The 18,856-nt window shown below is 41.5% G+C and overlaps 1 protein-coding gene across 1 annotated transcript in view; it reads right to left on the bottom strand.

Annotated features, from left to right (window-relative positions):
* The window catches only part of MAN2B2 (mannosidase alpha class 2B member 2), a 102,131-nt gene that overhangs the window by 48,433 nt on the left and 34,842 nt on the right, over window positions 1-18,856 (bottom strand). Inside the window, exons 5-6 of the mRNA XM_044681765.1 lie at window positions 11,678-11,850; window positions 9,803-9,918 (exon numbers count right to left, since the gene is read on the bottom strand). Of these exons, the coding sequence (XP_044537700.1) occupies window positions 9,803-9,918; window positions 11,678-11,850 (289 nt within the window). The remainder of the gene's footprint in view (window positions 1-9,802; window positions 9,919-11,677; window positions 11,851-18,856) is intronic.

Genomic DNA, 18,856 nt, shown 5'->3' with positions numbered 1-18,856 from the left:
CTGCTCTTTCCTCTCAAAAGACCTGTGAGGGAGTGAGGGATGTACTGTTATTTCTATTTTACAGCTAAGCAAATGGAGCTCCTAAGAAGGTAAGTCTTTGTTCCTGTGGCAGACAGTCACACAAGTCCTTATGAATGTGAACTGTTATGATAGTTAGTATTACTTCTAATGAGGAATGGAAAGAGATAAATAACAACAGTAGGTAACCTAGGCCAAGAAAAGAAGCAACTTAGTGCAATGAAAAAGTGTTGGCTATGGAGCCCAATGCCCTCCGTTTGAGTTCTGGATCTGCCACACTAGCTACAATGATTACCTTGAAGCCATGGAGCATTGGCTTGCTTTTGGAGATGCCACTCAAGCTGGACCCTGAAAGATGAGGAGACTTGAAGAGCAGCAGGGAAAGGAAGGTGGGGGGTGGGGGGTGGGAAGAGAGAGGGAAAAGGAGGGAGAGAGACCGAGAGAGACAGAGAAACAAAGAGACAGAGAGAGACAGAGGATAAAGAGACAGTATAAGGTATGTTGGTTCGGGGCAGGAGAATAATCTGACCAGAGTAGGAGATTCAGAAAGAAGTGTGGGAACAATAAGAATATATATCACTTTAAGGTTTGCGAAGTGTTTTACATCTATCATGTAAATAAGAAATCAGGATTGAAAAGGAGGCGGGGGCTGGGCTATGGAAGGCTGTAAATGCCAAGCTGAGCCTGAACCTTATCCTTTTGATAACAGGGAGCTGCTGGATGCTTGCATACTTAGCACTCTGGCTCCAGTAGCCTTCCCTATTTTTTACAGTTTTTATTCATATTTTCTGTTTCTTACATCACCATAGCTATCCTACATAACCATACTCCTGCAATCTATGCTTCCCCCAGGCTTGCTCTTTATAAAGGCGGTCCTGGGTCACTGAGGCTTGAGTGAGACATAATGGATAGGAAAATGTTTTGAGAAGCATTAAGAACTTTATAAACCCAGGCTGTTATTATTTTTAAAATTAGGATATGGAAATAAAGGCTCATGATCTCTCTCAGATCTAAAGCACAGCAGCAGCACTGGAATGCCCAGGGGGATTTTCCCATAATGCTTCTACAGGACATTAAGCTGGTCCATTAGCTTTTAATCAAGGAGAACGGTGGTAGATATTGAGACAGATATTTCTCTTCAGATGATCAAGTTTCATTCACTAGAGAGCAAGTTAGCCCTTGCTTTCTGCCATTTTTTTAGATACCTAGGGAGTCAGCTCCATGGGTCAGAGAAAAAGGCAATGAGCTGGGAATGAGGAGAAGTTGGTTCTTGTCCTAAATCCTGATTTCTGAGAATGGCTGTTCTAATGACCTCTAAGGTCACTTTCAACTCTAAGATTCATGATCCACTCTCTGTGCGCCTTTGGGCATGTTCCTTCCCCAACCTGAACTTCTGGTGTTTTTCCGACTATAAAATGGGAGGCTGGCCCAATCAAGTCAGCTCTACAATCTCTGTCTTAAGATTTAAGGCTTCTTCCAGCTCTAACATTCTATATCCTAAGGTTCTTACTAGCTCTAAGAATCTATGTTTTTTTATTCTAGAATGGGGTCCAAGAACTTGACTTTTGAAATAGATTTCAAAATAACAAAATTTCAATGTAAATGGTTTCCTCCGTAATTCTGCCTTTTGCATTACACATTTTAAAAACACTTCTGGGCAGGGGAGTCATAGGCTTCGCTACACTGCTAGAGGGGAAGGGAAGGGAATAAGCCTTTATCTAGCATCTACCATGTGCCAGGAACCATGCTAAATGCTTTACAAGCATCCAATTTCATCAGGAAATTGATTAAGAGCCCATGTTCTAGAAATAAGATGTATTTTAGTGTCAAAAGAACTGAGTTTAGATCTTGGCTCTGACACTCACTAGTCCTGAGCCCATGGACAAGTCACTTGAAAAACAAGGGAGTGAGAAAAGAGATCACCTCCAATTCAGTGATCTATTCTCTGGTACTAATTCTTTTTTATATGGGGGAGTAACTCTTACCTTCTGTCTTAGAATTGACACTAAATATAGATTCTAAGGCAGAAGAACGGTAAAGACTAGGCAATTGGGTTAAGTGACTTGCCTAGGGACACACAACTAGAAAGTGTCAAAGCTCACATTTGAACCTAGGACCTCCTGACTCCAGGCCTGCTACTCTTTAACTGAGCCACCTACCTGCTCCTCTGGTACTAATTCTTAGAGAAAATAGCTTTGGTCCCAGAGCCAGAGTGCCAGAGATGAGGTTCTGATTCTAACACTTAAACAGTTTGACCTCAGATAAGTCATTTTGCCTCAAAAGCCCTTAGTATTCTTATCTAGGTGATGCGGTATGCTAGACCTCACACCAAAAATATCTGAGTTCAAATTCAGCTTCAGACACTTGCTGGCTATATAACACTGCCTGCCTCAGTTTCTTCATTTATAAAACGGGGATAATAGTAATACCTACCCATCAGGGTTGTTGTAAGGATCAAATGAGATATTTATTTGTAAAGTGATTTGTAAAAACTTTAAGTTTTCCTACAGGAACAGGTCCTGGATAGATTCCATTTAAAGCCCCAAACAGCCACCAGTAAAACTAAAAGCAAAGACTCTGCTCATGTTCCATCAATGAGAACAAAGTACATCATTCAGCTGATGACAACGTTGTCTTTCTGGCCAAACTCAGTGCCTTCTACCTATCCCAGCCTCTCACTCACTTCCTGGGGGGCTGAACAGACAGAACAGATAACCTTCATTAACAAGCCAGCTGCTTTGGTTCCTGCCTATGACAGCAGAGAGGCAAATGGGGAAAAGGAGGAAACTGCTGATTGCCAAATGGGGAAAAGTGGGGGGAATGTCCCTTTTATGGAAAATAGCGTTTTGTCTTAGCTCAGCAGGGATAAAGGGTAGTCAATAAACTTTCTTCTAGAGGAAAAATACACACACACACACACACACACACACACACACACACACACACACACCCCAGAATTGGCCTTTGGGAGGCTGAAGCCTTCTCACTCTGAAGAGGTCTCACAATTTGAAAATGCCAGCAGAGAACAGCTAGAGCCTCTATTGTTGATAATAGCTACTCGCTCACAGTGATTTAGTGCTATAACACAAAGATGCTTTTTAGGGAAAGACTAAGGACAGAATAGGTTGGGCTAGAATCAGATCTGGACCTGCCACTTAGATGCTATATGCTCACAAACAAGTCACTGTCCACGTGAACCTCAGTTTCCTCCATAAAACAGGACTATGAGTATTTTAATCCACCTGTCTTGCTGGTCATTAGTAGGAGAGCATCTTGTAAATTTTAAAGTGGTGTAAAAATGCTAGATGTTATAATTAAGAGAGTAATGTAAGTCTGTGAGAGAAGAAACATGGTGCAGTAGATGGAGATAGCCTTGGACTCAAGAAACCTGGGTTCGAGCTCTGCCTTTCACCCATAAAGGCTGCACCACCCTGGGTATGTCACTTAAACTCTTGAAGTCCAAGGGCTCTAGGCAGCTCTCTAAGACAAAGAGGTGCTGACCTGTACTGGTAGAGTGTTTTCTCATCAGGGAGTTTACTATTGAAGTCCTAGGCCAGTACTTCTCCCTGAGACCTACAGTATCTCCTACCCCTTTCCACCAAGCCCTGAGGGCAGCCCTGAACATCCCAGGGGACATTCTACAGGAGTTTTACCCAGCAAGCCTCAGAACTGAGCAATGCAGAGTTGACTCCACATCTGTGTTGTCCTCTTTGACAGAATGGGTACTCCTTCAGAGCCAGGGCTGCTTCCCTGGCTTTTAGCACAATATCTGGCACATACTCAATGCTTAATAAATGCTTGATTTATTGAAGGAGGGGCTAGATGTTTTATTTATTGAAAACAAAAAGTCAGCTAAAATAAAAGTTCCACAAGTGGAGCAGTCAGTGTGAGGCAGGAAAAAAAGGCTTGGGGTTGGAGTTAGAGGCCCTCCATTAAAATCCCAGCTCAACTACTGACTACTTATGTTACCTTGGGTAAGTCATTTATCCTCTGGAGGCCTCAGTTTCACCAGAAGCAAAATGAGGAGACTGGCTTAGATCAGAGGTGGCTGCCACTGCAGGAATGTGAACCACAACACTCCTCAGTGCCATGGGATTCAAATGTAATACTATTCATTTTAAAACAGATTACTGGCTCATTTCTATTTGAGTTTGACCTGATTGGATTAGGTGATGTCTGAGGTTCCTTTTAGCTCTGGGTGTTACACCCAAACAGTACTTTGAAGGACTTGCTCTCAGGAAGGTGGCAGTCTCTCTTTGCAAGAGCTGTATATGATGATAGCTTTTCTTTTCTGTGGAGTCTTAAGAACACAAGAGCTATGTTTTGTATGGAGTAGGAATTAAACAATGAGTATTATATGTACAAATGCATAATCTCCAGATATCTTTTTATCTGACCTACAACCCACTTTTCTGAAGGAGGAAAGCTAGGATAATACTAGAAAAAATGATAAATTTAGAATCAGAAAATTTGAGTTTGAATTAACTTTCTAGCTTTTACTAGCTGAGTGACCTTAGACATGTCACTTATCTAAATGATTCTAAGCCTCTGTCTCTCCTCTGAAAAATGAGGATATTTATTTAAGGCTTGGAAAACATGTGCTAACAACTCTGTGAGGTAGGTAGTATCAAGGAAACTGAGGCTGAGGAGACATTATGACTTGCCCATGCTTTCATGCCCAATTAAGTGCAGGATCAGAACCCTGTATCCCTATCTGCCCCATAAGGCTGCTGTGATAAAAGCACTTTATAAACTTGCCAACACATTGGAAATGTGAGTTATAATTACAGCCACATTTCTTTGGTATTATTAAAAACGTTCCCCTTGTATTCTACAATCTCTGAAAACTCCTTGGAGGTCACATGTGCTCCAGAGCCCTATGTGAAGGCAAGATGTTCTTGGAATGATGCCAAATACACGCAGGCCCTCCTGAATAAATATGAAGCCCAATCCAATAAAGCACAGAGTCTTTTTCAGAAGGACATACTTTAGTCTTGACCAGAAACGGCAACTGAAAACAGCACTTGCCAGTCCAGGGCTGCCTCCTCCTCCTAGCTGGGAACCCAAGTGCCTGTGAATAACTCTCGGCAGCTCTAATATCACCCGTACATGTCATGAAGCCAAGCCAGCTTGGCCCAGCGATGGGCTTGGACAGACTCAAGTCCGGGTTTCTAGGAGATGGATTAATGGAGTAGAAACATTTTGCTTAAAACCATCTCAGTTTCTAGGAAACAATTTTCAGGCAGCTCTACAGGTTTCCATTCAATGGGAGAGGTGGAGGCTGGCAACAGTCAGTTGCTAAGGCATAATCCAATTAAAAGGGGTCACCCAATGGGTGGAGGATTATTAAAACAGCAGATGTCTTCTTCCCTGGCTTGTCGAGAGCTACATTCTAGAAAATCACTAGGAAAGCTCTTCACATTCTTTCAGAGGCTGACATCATTCTCATCATCATCATTAGGAGGGCACAATCTAGTTTAGAAAGCGCTTTTATTTATTCAATCTCATGTGATCCTCAAAACAATTTCAGGAAGAAGTCAAAGCAGGGTTTATTATCCTCATTTTACAGGTAAGGAAACTGATAAGAGGTTACTGTGGTCATACAATTATTAAAAGTGAGGAACTCATTCTTTCTATCTCCCTCAGGACTTGGCATACTGCTCAGCTATGAGGGGGTTCATATGGGTTTATTGAAGAAAAGCAAGTGAGAGAGGGAAGGAAATGAAGAAGAAAGTAAGGAGAGAAGGAAATTGCTAAATATTATCCAAAACTTCTCATCTACTTCTCCATCACAGGTCAGGCCCTTATCACATTTTGTTTGAACTGTGGGACAACATTTTTTCTAATTAAAAACCTTACCTTCCACCTTAGAATCAATATTATGAATTGGTTCCAAGGAAGAAGAGTAGTAAAGGCTAGGAAATGGGGGTTAAGTGACTTGCCCCGGGTCATATAGCTAGGAAGTGTCTGAGGCCAGATTGGAACCCAGGACCTCCCATCTCTAGGCCTGGCTCTCAATCTACTGAATCACCCATCTGCCTCCGGACAGTTTTTAAAAAGAATCTCTGCCTTACGTCTCTCTTCTCTAAAACATCTTCCTAACAACTTCCAAAGTGATACTGTTTAATAGTAGGTCTGACCATGGCACCTTCTGGCTCAATAACCTCTCATAGCTCCATTATTCCTTCTAAGTTAAACCTAGGTGTGTATATCTACACACGCCCACACCATATGTGCTTTCACACACATCATACTTACAGTGTCTCCCCTACTGACTATAAGCTTCTAGAGGGCAGGAAGGGACTGCTTCATTTTTGTATCTCCAGCAATTTATCATGGTATCACTTCCTGCTACACAGTAAGTGCTTCATAACTGTTTGCTGCTTGATTCTCATCATCAAACCACATCAGACCAGCATGGAACATTCTGGTTATGATTATGGTTTCACATTCATTACAGCATCTGATCAACCCAACAATTCTGAAAGGTCACCAGACAGGGATTATTATACCTCAGTCTGTTCAGCCAAAAAATGGAGTGAAGCCCATTACCATTCCCCATCTCCCAGGTTGTTGTGAAGGAAGTGCTTTGTGAATCTTATTTGAAATTTGGAGCTCTTCTCAACAGGGCCCCTTTCCTACCTTTCTATTCTTCTTAGACAGTCTTCCTTCCTTCCACCTGTTCTGTGATCTAGTCAGAATGGCTGGAATCCTTACACATGATGATACTCTGCCTCTATGTCTCTGTTATTCCCCATGCTTGGAATAATCTCCCTGCTCAACTTTTCCATTGAGAAGCCCTGGCTTCCTTCCAGATTCAGCTCCAATATCACCTTCTGCAAGAAGGCCTCTCTCTTCTTCTAGCCCTGGCTGCTAGAATCTTCCCTTCTAATGTTATCTTTTAAAAAACCTTTATCTTCTGTCTTAGAGTTAATTTTAAATATCTATTGCAAAGTAGAAGAGTGGTAAGGATTAGGCATTTGGGGTTAAGTGACTTGCCCAGGGTCAGACAGGAAGTTTCGGAGGTCAGATTTAAACCCAAGACCTTCTATCTCTAGGCTTGGCTCTCTACCATTGAGCTACCTAGCTGCCCCTTTAATGTTACCTTTGATCTACTCTGTATGTATTTTATATGAAGTAGAAGTAACAGTAATTGATAACAATTCACACTTCTATAGTGCTTTAAGGTTCACAAATATTATCTCATTTTATGCTTAAATAACTCACATCTCCACCTTTGGCATGTGCATGCCTGAGAGGAGGGGCTATGCTTTTGCCTCTCCTTGTATCATCAGGACTTCCACATAGGGCCTGGCATAGAATAAACAATAAATCTTTATTTGTAGTATTATAGAAAAGTGACCTGCTATTATTATTCATGAAATGCAATCCATTGCTTTTAATCATGTGAAAAGTGTTGTACTTGTAAAGTACAACATAAATGGCAACCATTATTTTTCAACTGATAAATTTGAGCTATCCAGGGAGGATGTGTCTTGTGCTTTGTTCTGGCTTGGGATCAGGGTTTAAGCCAGGTTTACCCACTTGCTGTCCACCTCCCCAAGGGGGAGAAAGCAGTTAGGGAAAAAGCACTAAAAAATGAGTCCAAAAGAAAGATGAAACAGCCTGCTAGTCTCTTGTTAGAGAGGAAATCTCTATTTAAAATGTAGACAGACCATGGGGCTATATTATGAAGGCTTTGTTCTAGGGAATTCTACCCCTCCCCTCAATTTGGAGGGGGTGATGGGACAGATTAATTTCTGTTTGTTTGTTTTTTAGATTATTTTTTTAAAGAAAAAAGGGATATTTATGTTAAACTAAACCATATTTATTTCTACCTTATGCACTACTATCTATATATCTATATCTATATCTATATCTATATCTATATCTATCTATCTATCTAATCTATCTATGGGGTTGCTCTGAAGTAAAACTCAGGCACTGAACCACACTGTCAAAGAGGCCTGGGAAAACACATTATATTATCGGGCTACTTAAAAAAAAGTTTACTCTACTGCCTGGGTTAGATAAGACTACTATTGTTTTTACTGTAATTGGTCTGAATGGGGTGTGTTTATTAAAAAAAAACTGCATGAAGCAGATAGGATTTAAGGAGGACATCATTTATATTTTTAAACTACTCTAATGTTAAGACACGTGAGGGCAACTAGGTGGTGAAGCAGAGACAGCACTGGGCCTGGAGTCAGGAAGATCTGATTTCAAATCCATCCTTAGGCACTTACTAGCCAGGTGACCTGGCCATGTTAAGCCCCATTTGTCTCAGTTCTTCATCTGTAAAATGGAGACACATTGGAGAAGAAAATGGCAAACCATTCCATTATCTTTGCCAAGAAAACTCCATGGGCAAGACCATGGAGTCATGAAGAGTTGGGCATGACTTAATGACTGAACAAGACATTTATGCTGTGGAATGAAATTTATTTTTTTTAAAGTATATTATATTTGGAGACAGAGGACCTGGGTTCAAGCCTCAGCACTGCTACTAACCACCTGTGGGACTCTAGGCAGGTTTGGTGAACTCTCTGGGCTTCCACTTCCTAGTCTGTAAAATGAGGAAGTTGGAACAAATGTTCCCTAAAATTCCTTCTAGCTCTAAGCCCTCAGACCCTAAGGCCTCTCACAAGGGCCGGTTTCAAACACTGCTACTATCTGATATAACTCCACAAGCCAAGAACTGTGATTTCAGCATGGAAACTCCCTCCCTCCCTCCACATCTTGAGATAATGATCTGTTTATGACTTATTGAGTTTTGGAGAATTGCCTGAAGACACATGTGACTTGAGCATGGTCAGACTGGTAGGGTTAGAGGTGGGATTTGTATCTAAGTCTCCCTCACTCCAGACCCACATCTGTATTTGCTAAACTACCCCGACTCTCATTATCTGAAAGATATATGACTATCCCCAGTGTTTAGAGCCATGCCTGGTAAAGGTCTATGTCACTCCATTGCTCAATAAATTTTAGTTTCTATACCTGGCTTTTAGCGGAGTTCCTGGTAAATGCTTGCTGGCCGACTGACTGAAAAAGATGTGGGAGGGTCTTTGCAGATTATTAGCTCACCAAGAGTCAACAATGTAAAATGAAAGCCAGAAAGTTAATGTGACCTTAGGATACACAAAGAGAGATGCAGCTTCCAGCAATGAGGAGGTGAGTCCTGCTGTGCCCAGTGCTGGTCAGATTTTGAGGCAGCTGAGAGTTCTGCTTTCAGTTCTAGAAGGCAGTTTAGGAAGAACACTGAGAAGCCTAAGAGCATCGATTAAGAAGAGGACAATCAGGATGAAGAATTTCAAGTTTAGGCCATAAAGGGAGTGGCTAGAAGAAGTGGGCATGCCTCAGTGGAGAAGAAGATTGAAGGGGGATTTCATTTCTGCCTTCAAGCACTTAAAGGGCGAGCACGCTGAAAATTATACTTCTCCTGTTTGGCCCCAAGTAGAAGTAATTAGTGGAAGTAGAAAAGAGGCAGATTTGGGCTTGATGTCAGGAAGAGCATCCTGACAGTCAGAGCTATCCCAAAGTAAATGGGCTGCTAGGGGAGTCAGGGGATTCTACTCCAGTGGAGGACTTTAAGCAAAGGCTGGGTGAACACTGATTAAGTATGCTACAGGGATTTCCCTTTAGCTTTGAGTTAGCCTAGATGGCCTCTGAGCTTGGAGCCAAGGTTGACATTCGGTGATTCTGTGATATAGCTCGAAAGCTGTCAAGTCAGATGCTAAAAGTCACCAGCAGACATGCACAGGGTGGAAGAAACACATTCACTTACTTGTTGGAAAAAGGGACATATGAAGGGGTGCAGTAGCTATATTGGTCCATAACATGAGTGAAGATTTCCTGACTTTCAGCTAGAGATGGAGACCCTCGCCATACAAACTGGAGCTTCTGCAACAAAGAATGAGATCATTGGTTAGGGGAACAACAGAATCCTAAGAAGATTTTGCAGTCAGCCCCCACAATGCAGTGTCTTCATGGGAACGGCTAAAGAGTATCATAGATACACTACAAAGGCAAGGTATGGGAAGAAGGGACAGTGGACCAAGTCTTGAAGCTCTTTTGAGTTTCCAGTCTTAAGGAAGAATCCAGAAAGTAGAAACTAAGCAGAGCATCAGTTTTCTACCCAAGCATAATGTGCTATATGAAAATTAGTTGATGGAGCTGAGAATGCTCTTTTTAAAAAGTTGATATTTCTGTAGGCTCTAAGACATGCAAAGTAATATTATTCTCAATTCTCATATGAGGGAGCTGATGTCCGCACCTGGATCTCCACTTGGTCACTGACTGAGATCTCACAGGGAGAATGAGCACTTCTGTCTTCATAACTCAGTGGCATTACCCACACTGCCCATGTCAGGAGGCAGCTAATGAGGGGTTACATGATAAAGAGGGTACTAAGAAAACCATCAGGGCTGTACCACAAATGGGTTTGATGCCTTTCAAACAACACAAGGACAATTCTCAAAGACAAAAATTAATTGTCAGCCTGAGTTCTGGTGTCTAATTCTATACCATACAAAAATCAATTTTTACCCCAAGAAGCATAAATACCAATACTGACAACAATGATGAAACTACAAAGTGCTTTATATACTTTATATATGTTGAACCTCACAATATCAAGGAGTAGGTAGAAAAGGCATTATTATGCCCATTTTACAGATGAGGAAAGGGAGACTCAGAGAGGGAAAGGAATCTCTTGGTGATCATATTAATTCATTCAATAAACGTTTATAAAGCACCTTCTATGTGTCAGGCATTGTACTAAGAGCAGGGGATACAAAAAGAGGCCAAAGACAGTTCCTGCCTTCAAGGAACTTACAATCTAATGAAACCCTATTTAAATAGTGCTTTATGGTTTACAATCACTCAAGCAATCAAACATTTGTAAGTGCCTACCATATGCCAGGAACTGTATGAAGTGCTGAGGAATCCAAAAGTAAAAAATGAACCGTTCCCTACTCTCAAGAAGCTTATAGTCTGTTCTCTATCACCTAAGTATATACAATATGAAAATACATAGTCTAAGCAAATAAAAATAAAAGTAAGGTAATTTTGGTGGGAAATAGAAGATAGGAATTTAAGAAAGGCCTCATATGGAAGGAGTCTTTTGGGTGAGCTCTGAAGGAAACTAGGGATTGAAAGAGGTGGAGATGAGGAGGCAGGACATTCCAAGCATGGCAGGAGAGCAATGCAAAGGCTCAGAGATGGGATACTATGTGATGTTAGAAAAAGCAAGAAGGTGAGTTGGGATGGATTAGAGTTTATAAATACAGGTATAAAAATGTACAATAGTGCATAATAAGCTTGGAAATCTAAGATGGTGTCAAGTTGTAAGGGCTTGGAATGTTTGACATTTACCTTAGAAGTAATAGGTAATGCATTCACAAAATGTTTTATTTATAGCAGCTTTGTATAGTCAATATTATCAACTCGATTTCAAAGATTAGGAAACTGAAGCCCAGAGACACAGTGACTGGCCCAGGGTCCCACAGTAGTTTCAATGGGAACTAGGACTCAATCTTTGTTCCTACAATACCAAGTCCAGGGCTCTTTCCACCAGCTTTCAGTTCCTTAAGGTTTATGTTCCAAGAATACCAGGTAGGAAAGAAGAGACAGAAAGAGCATCTGGCCCCTATGGTGTTACCTTGGCTTTCTGCATATCCTCTTTTTGGTCATAGTCGATCCGGGAAATGAGGTGGGCATTGAATCCGGCCAGGGCGAACAAAGTTGGTGTGGCAGCAGATGCTCCAAAGGGATCAACATGCCAAGAAAACTGAGGTCTTACTCCAAAAGTTTCATATAAAAACCCATGTCCCTCTGCAAAAACAAGGTAGAGTTTAAAACCTAAGCATGCTGGTCCACTTTATTTCAACTGCTCATAGGGAGAGGTTGGCCCAGAAAAGAAGGTCGGAGATAGAGTTTGGTTACAATGAAAAAGCAGATCAGCAAAAGCATTTAAGGAGGGCTTACCATATGCACAGTGCTACTTTTGGGGATATCAAGATAAAAGGAGAAGTTGCTCCCCTCAAAAACAGGATGCACGGGGATGGCTGAAACATTTTTCCTAGATTATTTCTGGGTAATTTACTAAAACAATATACAATCTAGTGTTTATTTAAAGCAAAATTGGGATCTTTAGATTTTTAACCCAGAATCCCATAAGCTCAAAGACTTAGATGAAAGCACAGAGGGCATTCTCATAGTATTTTCAGATGAATGAGAGAATGCTGGGTAAGAGAGGTAGCATATTAGATAAAAAGAATTACAACTTGAAACAAAGAACCACTGCCACTTAACCAGGCTGAATCAACAGAAGGTAACTAAATGACATTTAATAAGGATTTACATTTAGCTTCAGCATATCAGCTGCACAAATGAGAGACCCACCCACTCTTCAATGCCCACCTCAGACCCCCCTTCCATTAAGCTTTTCTTGGTACTTTTCCTTCCTGAACATCATGGAGAGGATCTCTTTCTCTGCTGAACTCCTAAAGCCCTTTCTAGTACCTCTGGTGTGAGGGCTTCCTGAGACCTTTTCAGGGCTGCTCATCCACCTTTGTTGTCCACCTGGTACTCATCTCTCATCTGAGGTTCCAAGAAGCTGTAGCATGAGTAGCAGTCACACCCCATTAAAACCATCTCAGAAGGCAGGCTAAACCACGATGAGTTTAAGTGACAGGCCTCAGACTTATTAGTGAGTTTGGTGATGTCTACTCCAAGCATGTGAAGATTTCCCCCTGGCAGAAGGGGCGGATGAGAACAATTTGTTCCAACAGCCATGAAGCAGCATGTACTGTGGAGCACTTAGAGCTTGGTCAGACATCAAAGATGCCAAGATCCACTGCAACCCAGGTCATTGCCAGATATCCTTATACATCTGTCTTGCCACTGGACTTTGATAACTCCAGAAGATAGTATGAGGCTTGGTGCAATTCTGCCTTACTTAAATCTAGTTCATACCCAAGTCAAGCCATCTTCCTGTGATGTCATTGGTCTTCTTTGAAACAGCAACAACAATATTACTTATCAGAGAGGAAGCATTGGGTGGTAGATAGAGAGTTGGCCTCGGAGCTAGGAATACCTGGACTGGATTCAAGTCTCACCTCCAACACACATTTGTTGTGTGACCCTGCAAAGGATACTTTTCAGTTCTCTAGGCAACTCTCCAAGGCTTCATCAGTAGAAAAGGTTCCTCCCCAGCAGCTCCCTACACCAACAAATCTCCTGTTCTCTCCCTTTCCCTCTAACATACAACACTTATACTACCTTACTTTATAGGCATTTGTCTACATGACTGACCTTTCTCACTAGACTACAGAATCTCTGAGGGCATGGCACACACCAGGTTTCATAGTATTTTCAGAATCTCAGAAGTGGAAGGGACTTTAGGGAGTGACTTGTTCAATCCATACCTGGAAGAAGAATTCTCTCCCCAAACTTGTCTCCCCTAACAAGTAGTCAACAGCCTTTCTTTGGAGACCCAGTTCCATTCCTATTTGATTGTCCCACAGGTTCCTTTCTATAGAAGATCTGTTCAACAGTCATTTGTTACATAAATGAATAATCATTTAAAAGGTTTAGCAAGTATGGTTTCACTTTTGTCTTCGTTTTCCTAGCATCTAGCCCAGTGGCCTACATATAATACTCATTTAGTAAATGTTTGCTGATTGATGGATGGATTCAGAAAGGACCTGATAGGCTTCGCTTCTTATGACTCTCTCCCCATATTTTTTCCTAAGTTCTCAAAGCTCCCATTGATGTTTTGTTCTAATATACATTTTGGACAAGAGTCTAGGGCTAGGTTCCTAGGTTCCTCAATGAGATTTTTCCAGAGAGAAAAGAAAGACGGTGAACTTTCAGGAAAAAAAAATTTCACTTCCCCTACCCCCATCTGATGCATACCTCCTGCCCCCAACAACCTTCTGTCTAACTTTTAAAGACTTGGGTGAGAAACTTACGCTAGAAGATTTAGTGTCCGTGAGGAAATATATATCAACACTTCATGAGTCTATGATTTGAGCAGTGTGGGAAATCTCTTCCACCTACACAGACCATACATTTATTTGTGTCTTAGAAAATGGCTTCCTGTATAGCTCAGGACCCAAAAGACCACCTCATAGCAACCAAACCATAGGCGATGAGCTTCTCCTAATTTAGCTAGACTGTTTATGGAAATATGGCCACATCTGAATGCCAGGTGAGTCCATACTTTGAAGCCTTTACAGTTTGGCAGTACCAGCCATAGCTTGTGTACAGCTGGAGTAACCTTTAAGAACTAGAGTCACCTGGCCTCCATTCTGGACCCCTCTTCTTTATTCTTTCTATACTAGGGGTTCTTAACAGGGGATCTGTAAACTTGTTTAAAATATTTTGATAATTGTATTTCAATAAATTGGTTTCCTTTGTAATTCTGTAAATCTTCTCTTATGCATTTAAAAACATTACTCTAAGAAAATGGTTTCAATGGCTTCACCAAACTGCCTGAGGAGTTCATGACACAAAAATGTCAAGAACTCTTTCCTGCATTAGAGTGGAAAGAACGCTGAAGTAGGAGTCTTGAGAACTGAGTTCTAGTTTTGGCTTTGTCAGCCCTCTCTTTGAGACTCAGTTTACTCATCATTAAATGGGGCTAGTCTTTCAGACCTTTGCTAAGTCTTATTAAATATGCTAATACTATGCTTTAAAGAACTGCAATACTTTAGGCTGTGATAAACTGTACTTATTAATGAAATGAGTGACTTTTGGAGTGATCAAAAGTCCCCAGCTTCAATTAGGCAGCATACCCACTGAAGAATTGATGGCTGAAATCCATAATGATTAAAATGCTCTGTGTTTTCCAGGGATTAATGCCCAGTGGGAGGAAATGAGTGCTTGAAGCCCAAAGTCAGCCAGCATTCAGTCTCTGGTAGCTCCATGCAAAGGAAGCAGGATGACCATGTGCTATGGAAGTGGGGAAAAACAACTAAGAGCACAAGAATATTGTGTGAAACTTGTATTTGTTGATAAAGCTCATGTGAAGAGATGATTTCTAAGGTTCCTTCCAAATTCCAGAATCCTTGTTTGAGCCAGGCATAAGGGAATCTCTACTGCTGAGGAAGCTGAAGATGGTGGCTAGTCTCTGAGTCAGGAGAACTAAAGTCAATCATGTGTCTGCACTAGGCCAAGCACCAACATGGAGACTAGAGGCCCACCCATCAGCTGCTTAAGGAGGGATCAACTGATCTGTTGCTGATACACTTCCAGGCTTGATGATTTTAGGAATTCAGTCTCAGGGGGGAAAAAAAGTGTCTCTGGGGGCAGCTGGATAGTTCAGTGGATTGAGAGTCAGGCCTAGAGAGGGGAGGTCCTACATTCAAATCTGGCCTCACACCCTTCCCAGCTATGGGAGCCTGGGTAAGCCACTTGACCCCCATTGCCTAGCCCTTGCCATTCTCCTGCCTTGGAACCAATACACAGTATTGATTCCAAGATGGAAAGTAAGGGTTTAAAAAAAAAAGAAAAAGTGTCAAAAAAGTGTCTCTGCTCTAAGGACTCTTCCATCATCACCATCACCAACATCACCACCATCACCACAACCATCATCACCATCACCATCATCATCTAATAGCTAGCATTAATATAGTGCTTTTTGGTTTGCAAAGCTCTTTATATATAATAAAACATTTGATTAGCTCTAACATTCCAGGCTATGAGTCCTGGCTCAGATTCTTATTTCACCATCTGAAGCACAATTTCCCAATCTATAAAAAAGGGATTAAAAAAGAGAGGCCCTGGTTATCTTTTAAGATACTGTCCCTCAATCCCCACAGATTTTTATTCTAAAGAACTTGGCATTAGTTCAAATCCTCATTTTGCCTCTTGCTAGCCTTGTGACCATGGACAAATGACTTCATCTTTCTGAAACTCAGTTTCCTCATCTATAAAATAGGGATAATAATGCTTATTCTCCTCTCATAAGATCATTGGGATAGAAAGCACTCTGTAAACTTGCCAACACTCCAGAAATGAGCTATTACTATGACTTGGTCTAACAACTCAATCTCAATCTTTAAGGAAAAGAAAAAAAGATAACAGTGAGTGGCTCTTAGACATGACTCATCGTGCTAATCAAAAACCCTTCAGCTTGGAATTGGTGGATTACATCCTTTGCGCTCTCTGGGGAAGGCACTCAAACTTCCTGTAGCTCAGCATTTTCCTCTGTAAGCTATTATAAGAAATGAATCATAGAATTTCAGAGCAGGAAAGAAAATTAGGCGTATTTTGTACCTCAAACCCATTATACAGATGGGGAAACTGCAGCACAGAGAAGTGAGAGGCCTGGCCCACAGTCCCAAAGCTAGTTTACACTGAGACTGACTTCATCTTATATCTTTTCCCTGACTGTAGCTTTGAGCCCAACTGAACTACCTTGTGTTGCCCTGTTCTCATCTTGCCCTTCTCCATCTCTGGGCTACTCACTACTCATTCCTACCAGGACTCTCACACTCCTCATTGTGTGGGAGAAGGAAATGAAAATGTTCTCCAGTCTCAAGTCTTGGGTTCAAGTCCTGCCTCTGTCACTTACTCTCCCAAAGAAAGTCAGTTAACCTCCTTGGGCCTCAGTTTCTTCATCTGCAAAATGGGGGACTCCTGATGGCCTTGGGGTTTCCTTTCACTTCTAAATCTAGGATCCCCTCCCTTTGAGACCAAGGACCCTTCCTACCCTTCTGCATTCTACTGATGCTCCAATTGCTTAGGTACACATAGGGAGTGCAACTATATGGCTTAGGAACTTTGGCTGTAAACAGAGACCCTAGGGTGGTGGCAAGAGGCAGGTCCAAGGCCTAGCTGTGTGTCTTACTTCAGCCATGTGAGCCACAGCTTCCTAATCTATAAAAATATGAGCCCAGCTCATCTCTCAGGGATACTTAGAAGATTCAATGAGACGATGATAGGGTTTTATAAGCCACAAGGCGCTACTGAAATGGAAGCTCTTGCTAGGATGGAAAGTCTATGCAAACCCAATTTGGGGCACTAGTGGCACACTTTGGGAACAAAAAAGAACCACAGAAAGGTAAGCTTCCTTGTGACCTCATCAGCTCTGAAAGGCTCTGCTGCTCTTGTACTGTCCATGAGCAACACTGATAGGAGATTATTGTTTGTCCTCTGTTTTGGAGAGGGCAATGACACCAAGAAGGTGATGTCTTGACTCAAGTGTGCCTTGCGTTTAAGTGAGACAGAGATGCACAAAGTCATCAGTCTCACTCTGTCTTCTGGAGTCATCAAAGTCCAATGGCAAGTCAAACCAAGACAAGTTAATGTTCGTAAAATACTTTGCAAACCTTAAAGCATGATATTGTTATTGTTCAGTAATGTCTGACTCTTTGTGACCCCATGGACCATGGTGCATCAATGCTGTGCATGAGATTTTTTGGTCAAAGTTACTAATGTGGCTTGCTATTTCTTCTCCAATGGATTAAGGCAAACAAAGGTTATGTGACTTCCCCAGGGTCACAGTTAGTAAGCTGTGCAATGAAAAGAGCACTGGGTGAGGAGCCAGGAAGATTCATTTTTCATGAATTCAAATCTGGCCTCACACATTCACTAACTTGTGTGTTCCTGGGCAAATCATTTAACTTGCCTCAGTTCCTTATCTGTAAAATGGCAAACAACTCTAGTATCTCTACCAAGAAAACCCCATATGAGGTCACAAAGAGTCAGATACAACCAAAACAACAACAACAACAATTGCCTCCAGGATACAGTACAAACTCCTCTGGCATTTAAGATCCTTCACAGTCTTTTAGGAGTTTAAAAATGTCTGAAGGACTTTATGATGAGTCCAGATATCAATCAATACCCATCTATTAAGTGCCTACTATGTGTCTGCCACTGTTCTCATGACGGGATGTTAAGATGGTACAAAGAATGTGATAATCCCTGCTCAAAAGGAGTTTATATTCTAATGGGGGGAAACAAGTACAAATATAAGTTTAGAGAGAATGGAAGAGGGGAAGCAAAGAGATAGGTGGTCAAGAGAGACAGAATAGAAATACAGTATACAGAAAAAAATGAAATGAATAAATACAAAGCAGTTTAATTTCAGGTAGATTGGGATGGAGATCACTAGAATTTGGTGGAATGAGAAAAGGCTTCACATAGAAGCTTTGATTTCAAGAGAGGAATTCTGAAAGGTGGAGGGGAGGAGGGAGGGCATTCGAAACATGGGGGAGAGTTCAGGGAAAAGGCTGAGATGGGAAACTGAATGTCTTGTGCAAGGAAGAGAGAGAAGGCCAGTTTGGCTGGATCACAGTTGGTTGGTCAAATATATATTTTTTTAATTTTTTAAACATTTATTAATATTCATTTTTAACATGGTTACATGATTCATGCTCCTACTTTCCCCTTCACCCCCTGCATCCTCCCCCACCCATGGCTGATGCACATTTCCACTGGTTGTAACATGTGTCCTTGTTCAGGGTCTATTTCCATATTGTTGTTAGTTGCATTGGTGTGGTTGTTTCGAGTCTACATCCCCAATCATGTCTGTCTCAGCCCATGCATTCAAGCAACTGTTTATCTTCTATGTTTCCTCTCCTGCAGTCCTTCCTCTGAATGTGGGTAGCATCTTTACCATAAATCCCTCAGAGCTGTCTTGTGTCATTGCATTGTTGCTGGTATAGAAGTCCATTACATTCGACTTTACCATAGTATATCAGTCTCTGTGTATAATGTTCTTCTTGCTCTGCTCCTTTCGCTCTGCATCAGTTCCTGGAGTTCTTTCCAGTTCACCTGGAATTCCTCCAGTTTATTATTCCTTTTAGCACAATAGTATTCCATCACC

Source organism: Gracilinanus agilis, chromosome 6 (assembly GCF_016433145.1).
Source record: "Gracilinanus agilis isolate LMUSP501 chromosome 6, AgileGrace, whole genome shotgun sequence".
Classification (NCBI taxonomy): Eukaryota; Metazoa; Chordata; class Mammalia; order Didelphimorphia; family Didelphidae; genus Gracilinanus; species Gracilinanus agilis.
Note: the sequence above shows the minus strand (reverse complement) of the source record. Positions and strands in the feature narration are given on the sequence as shown.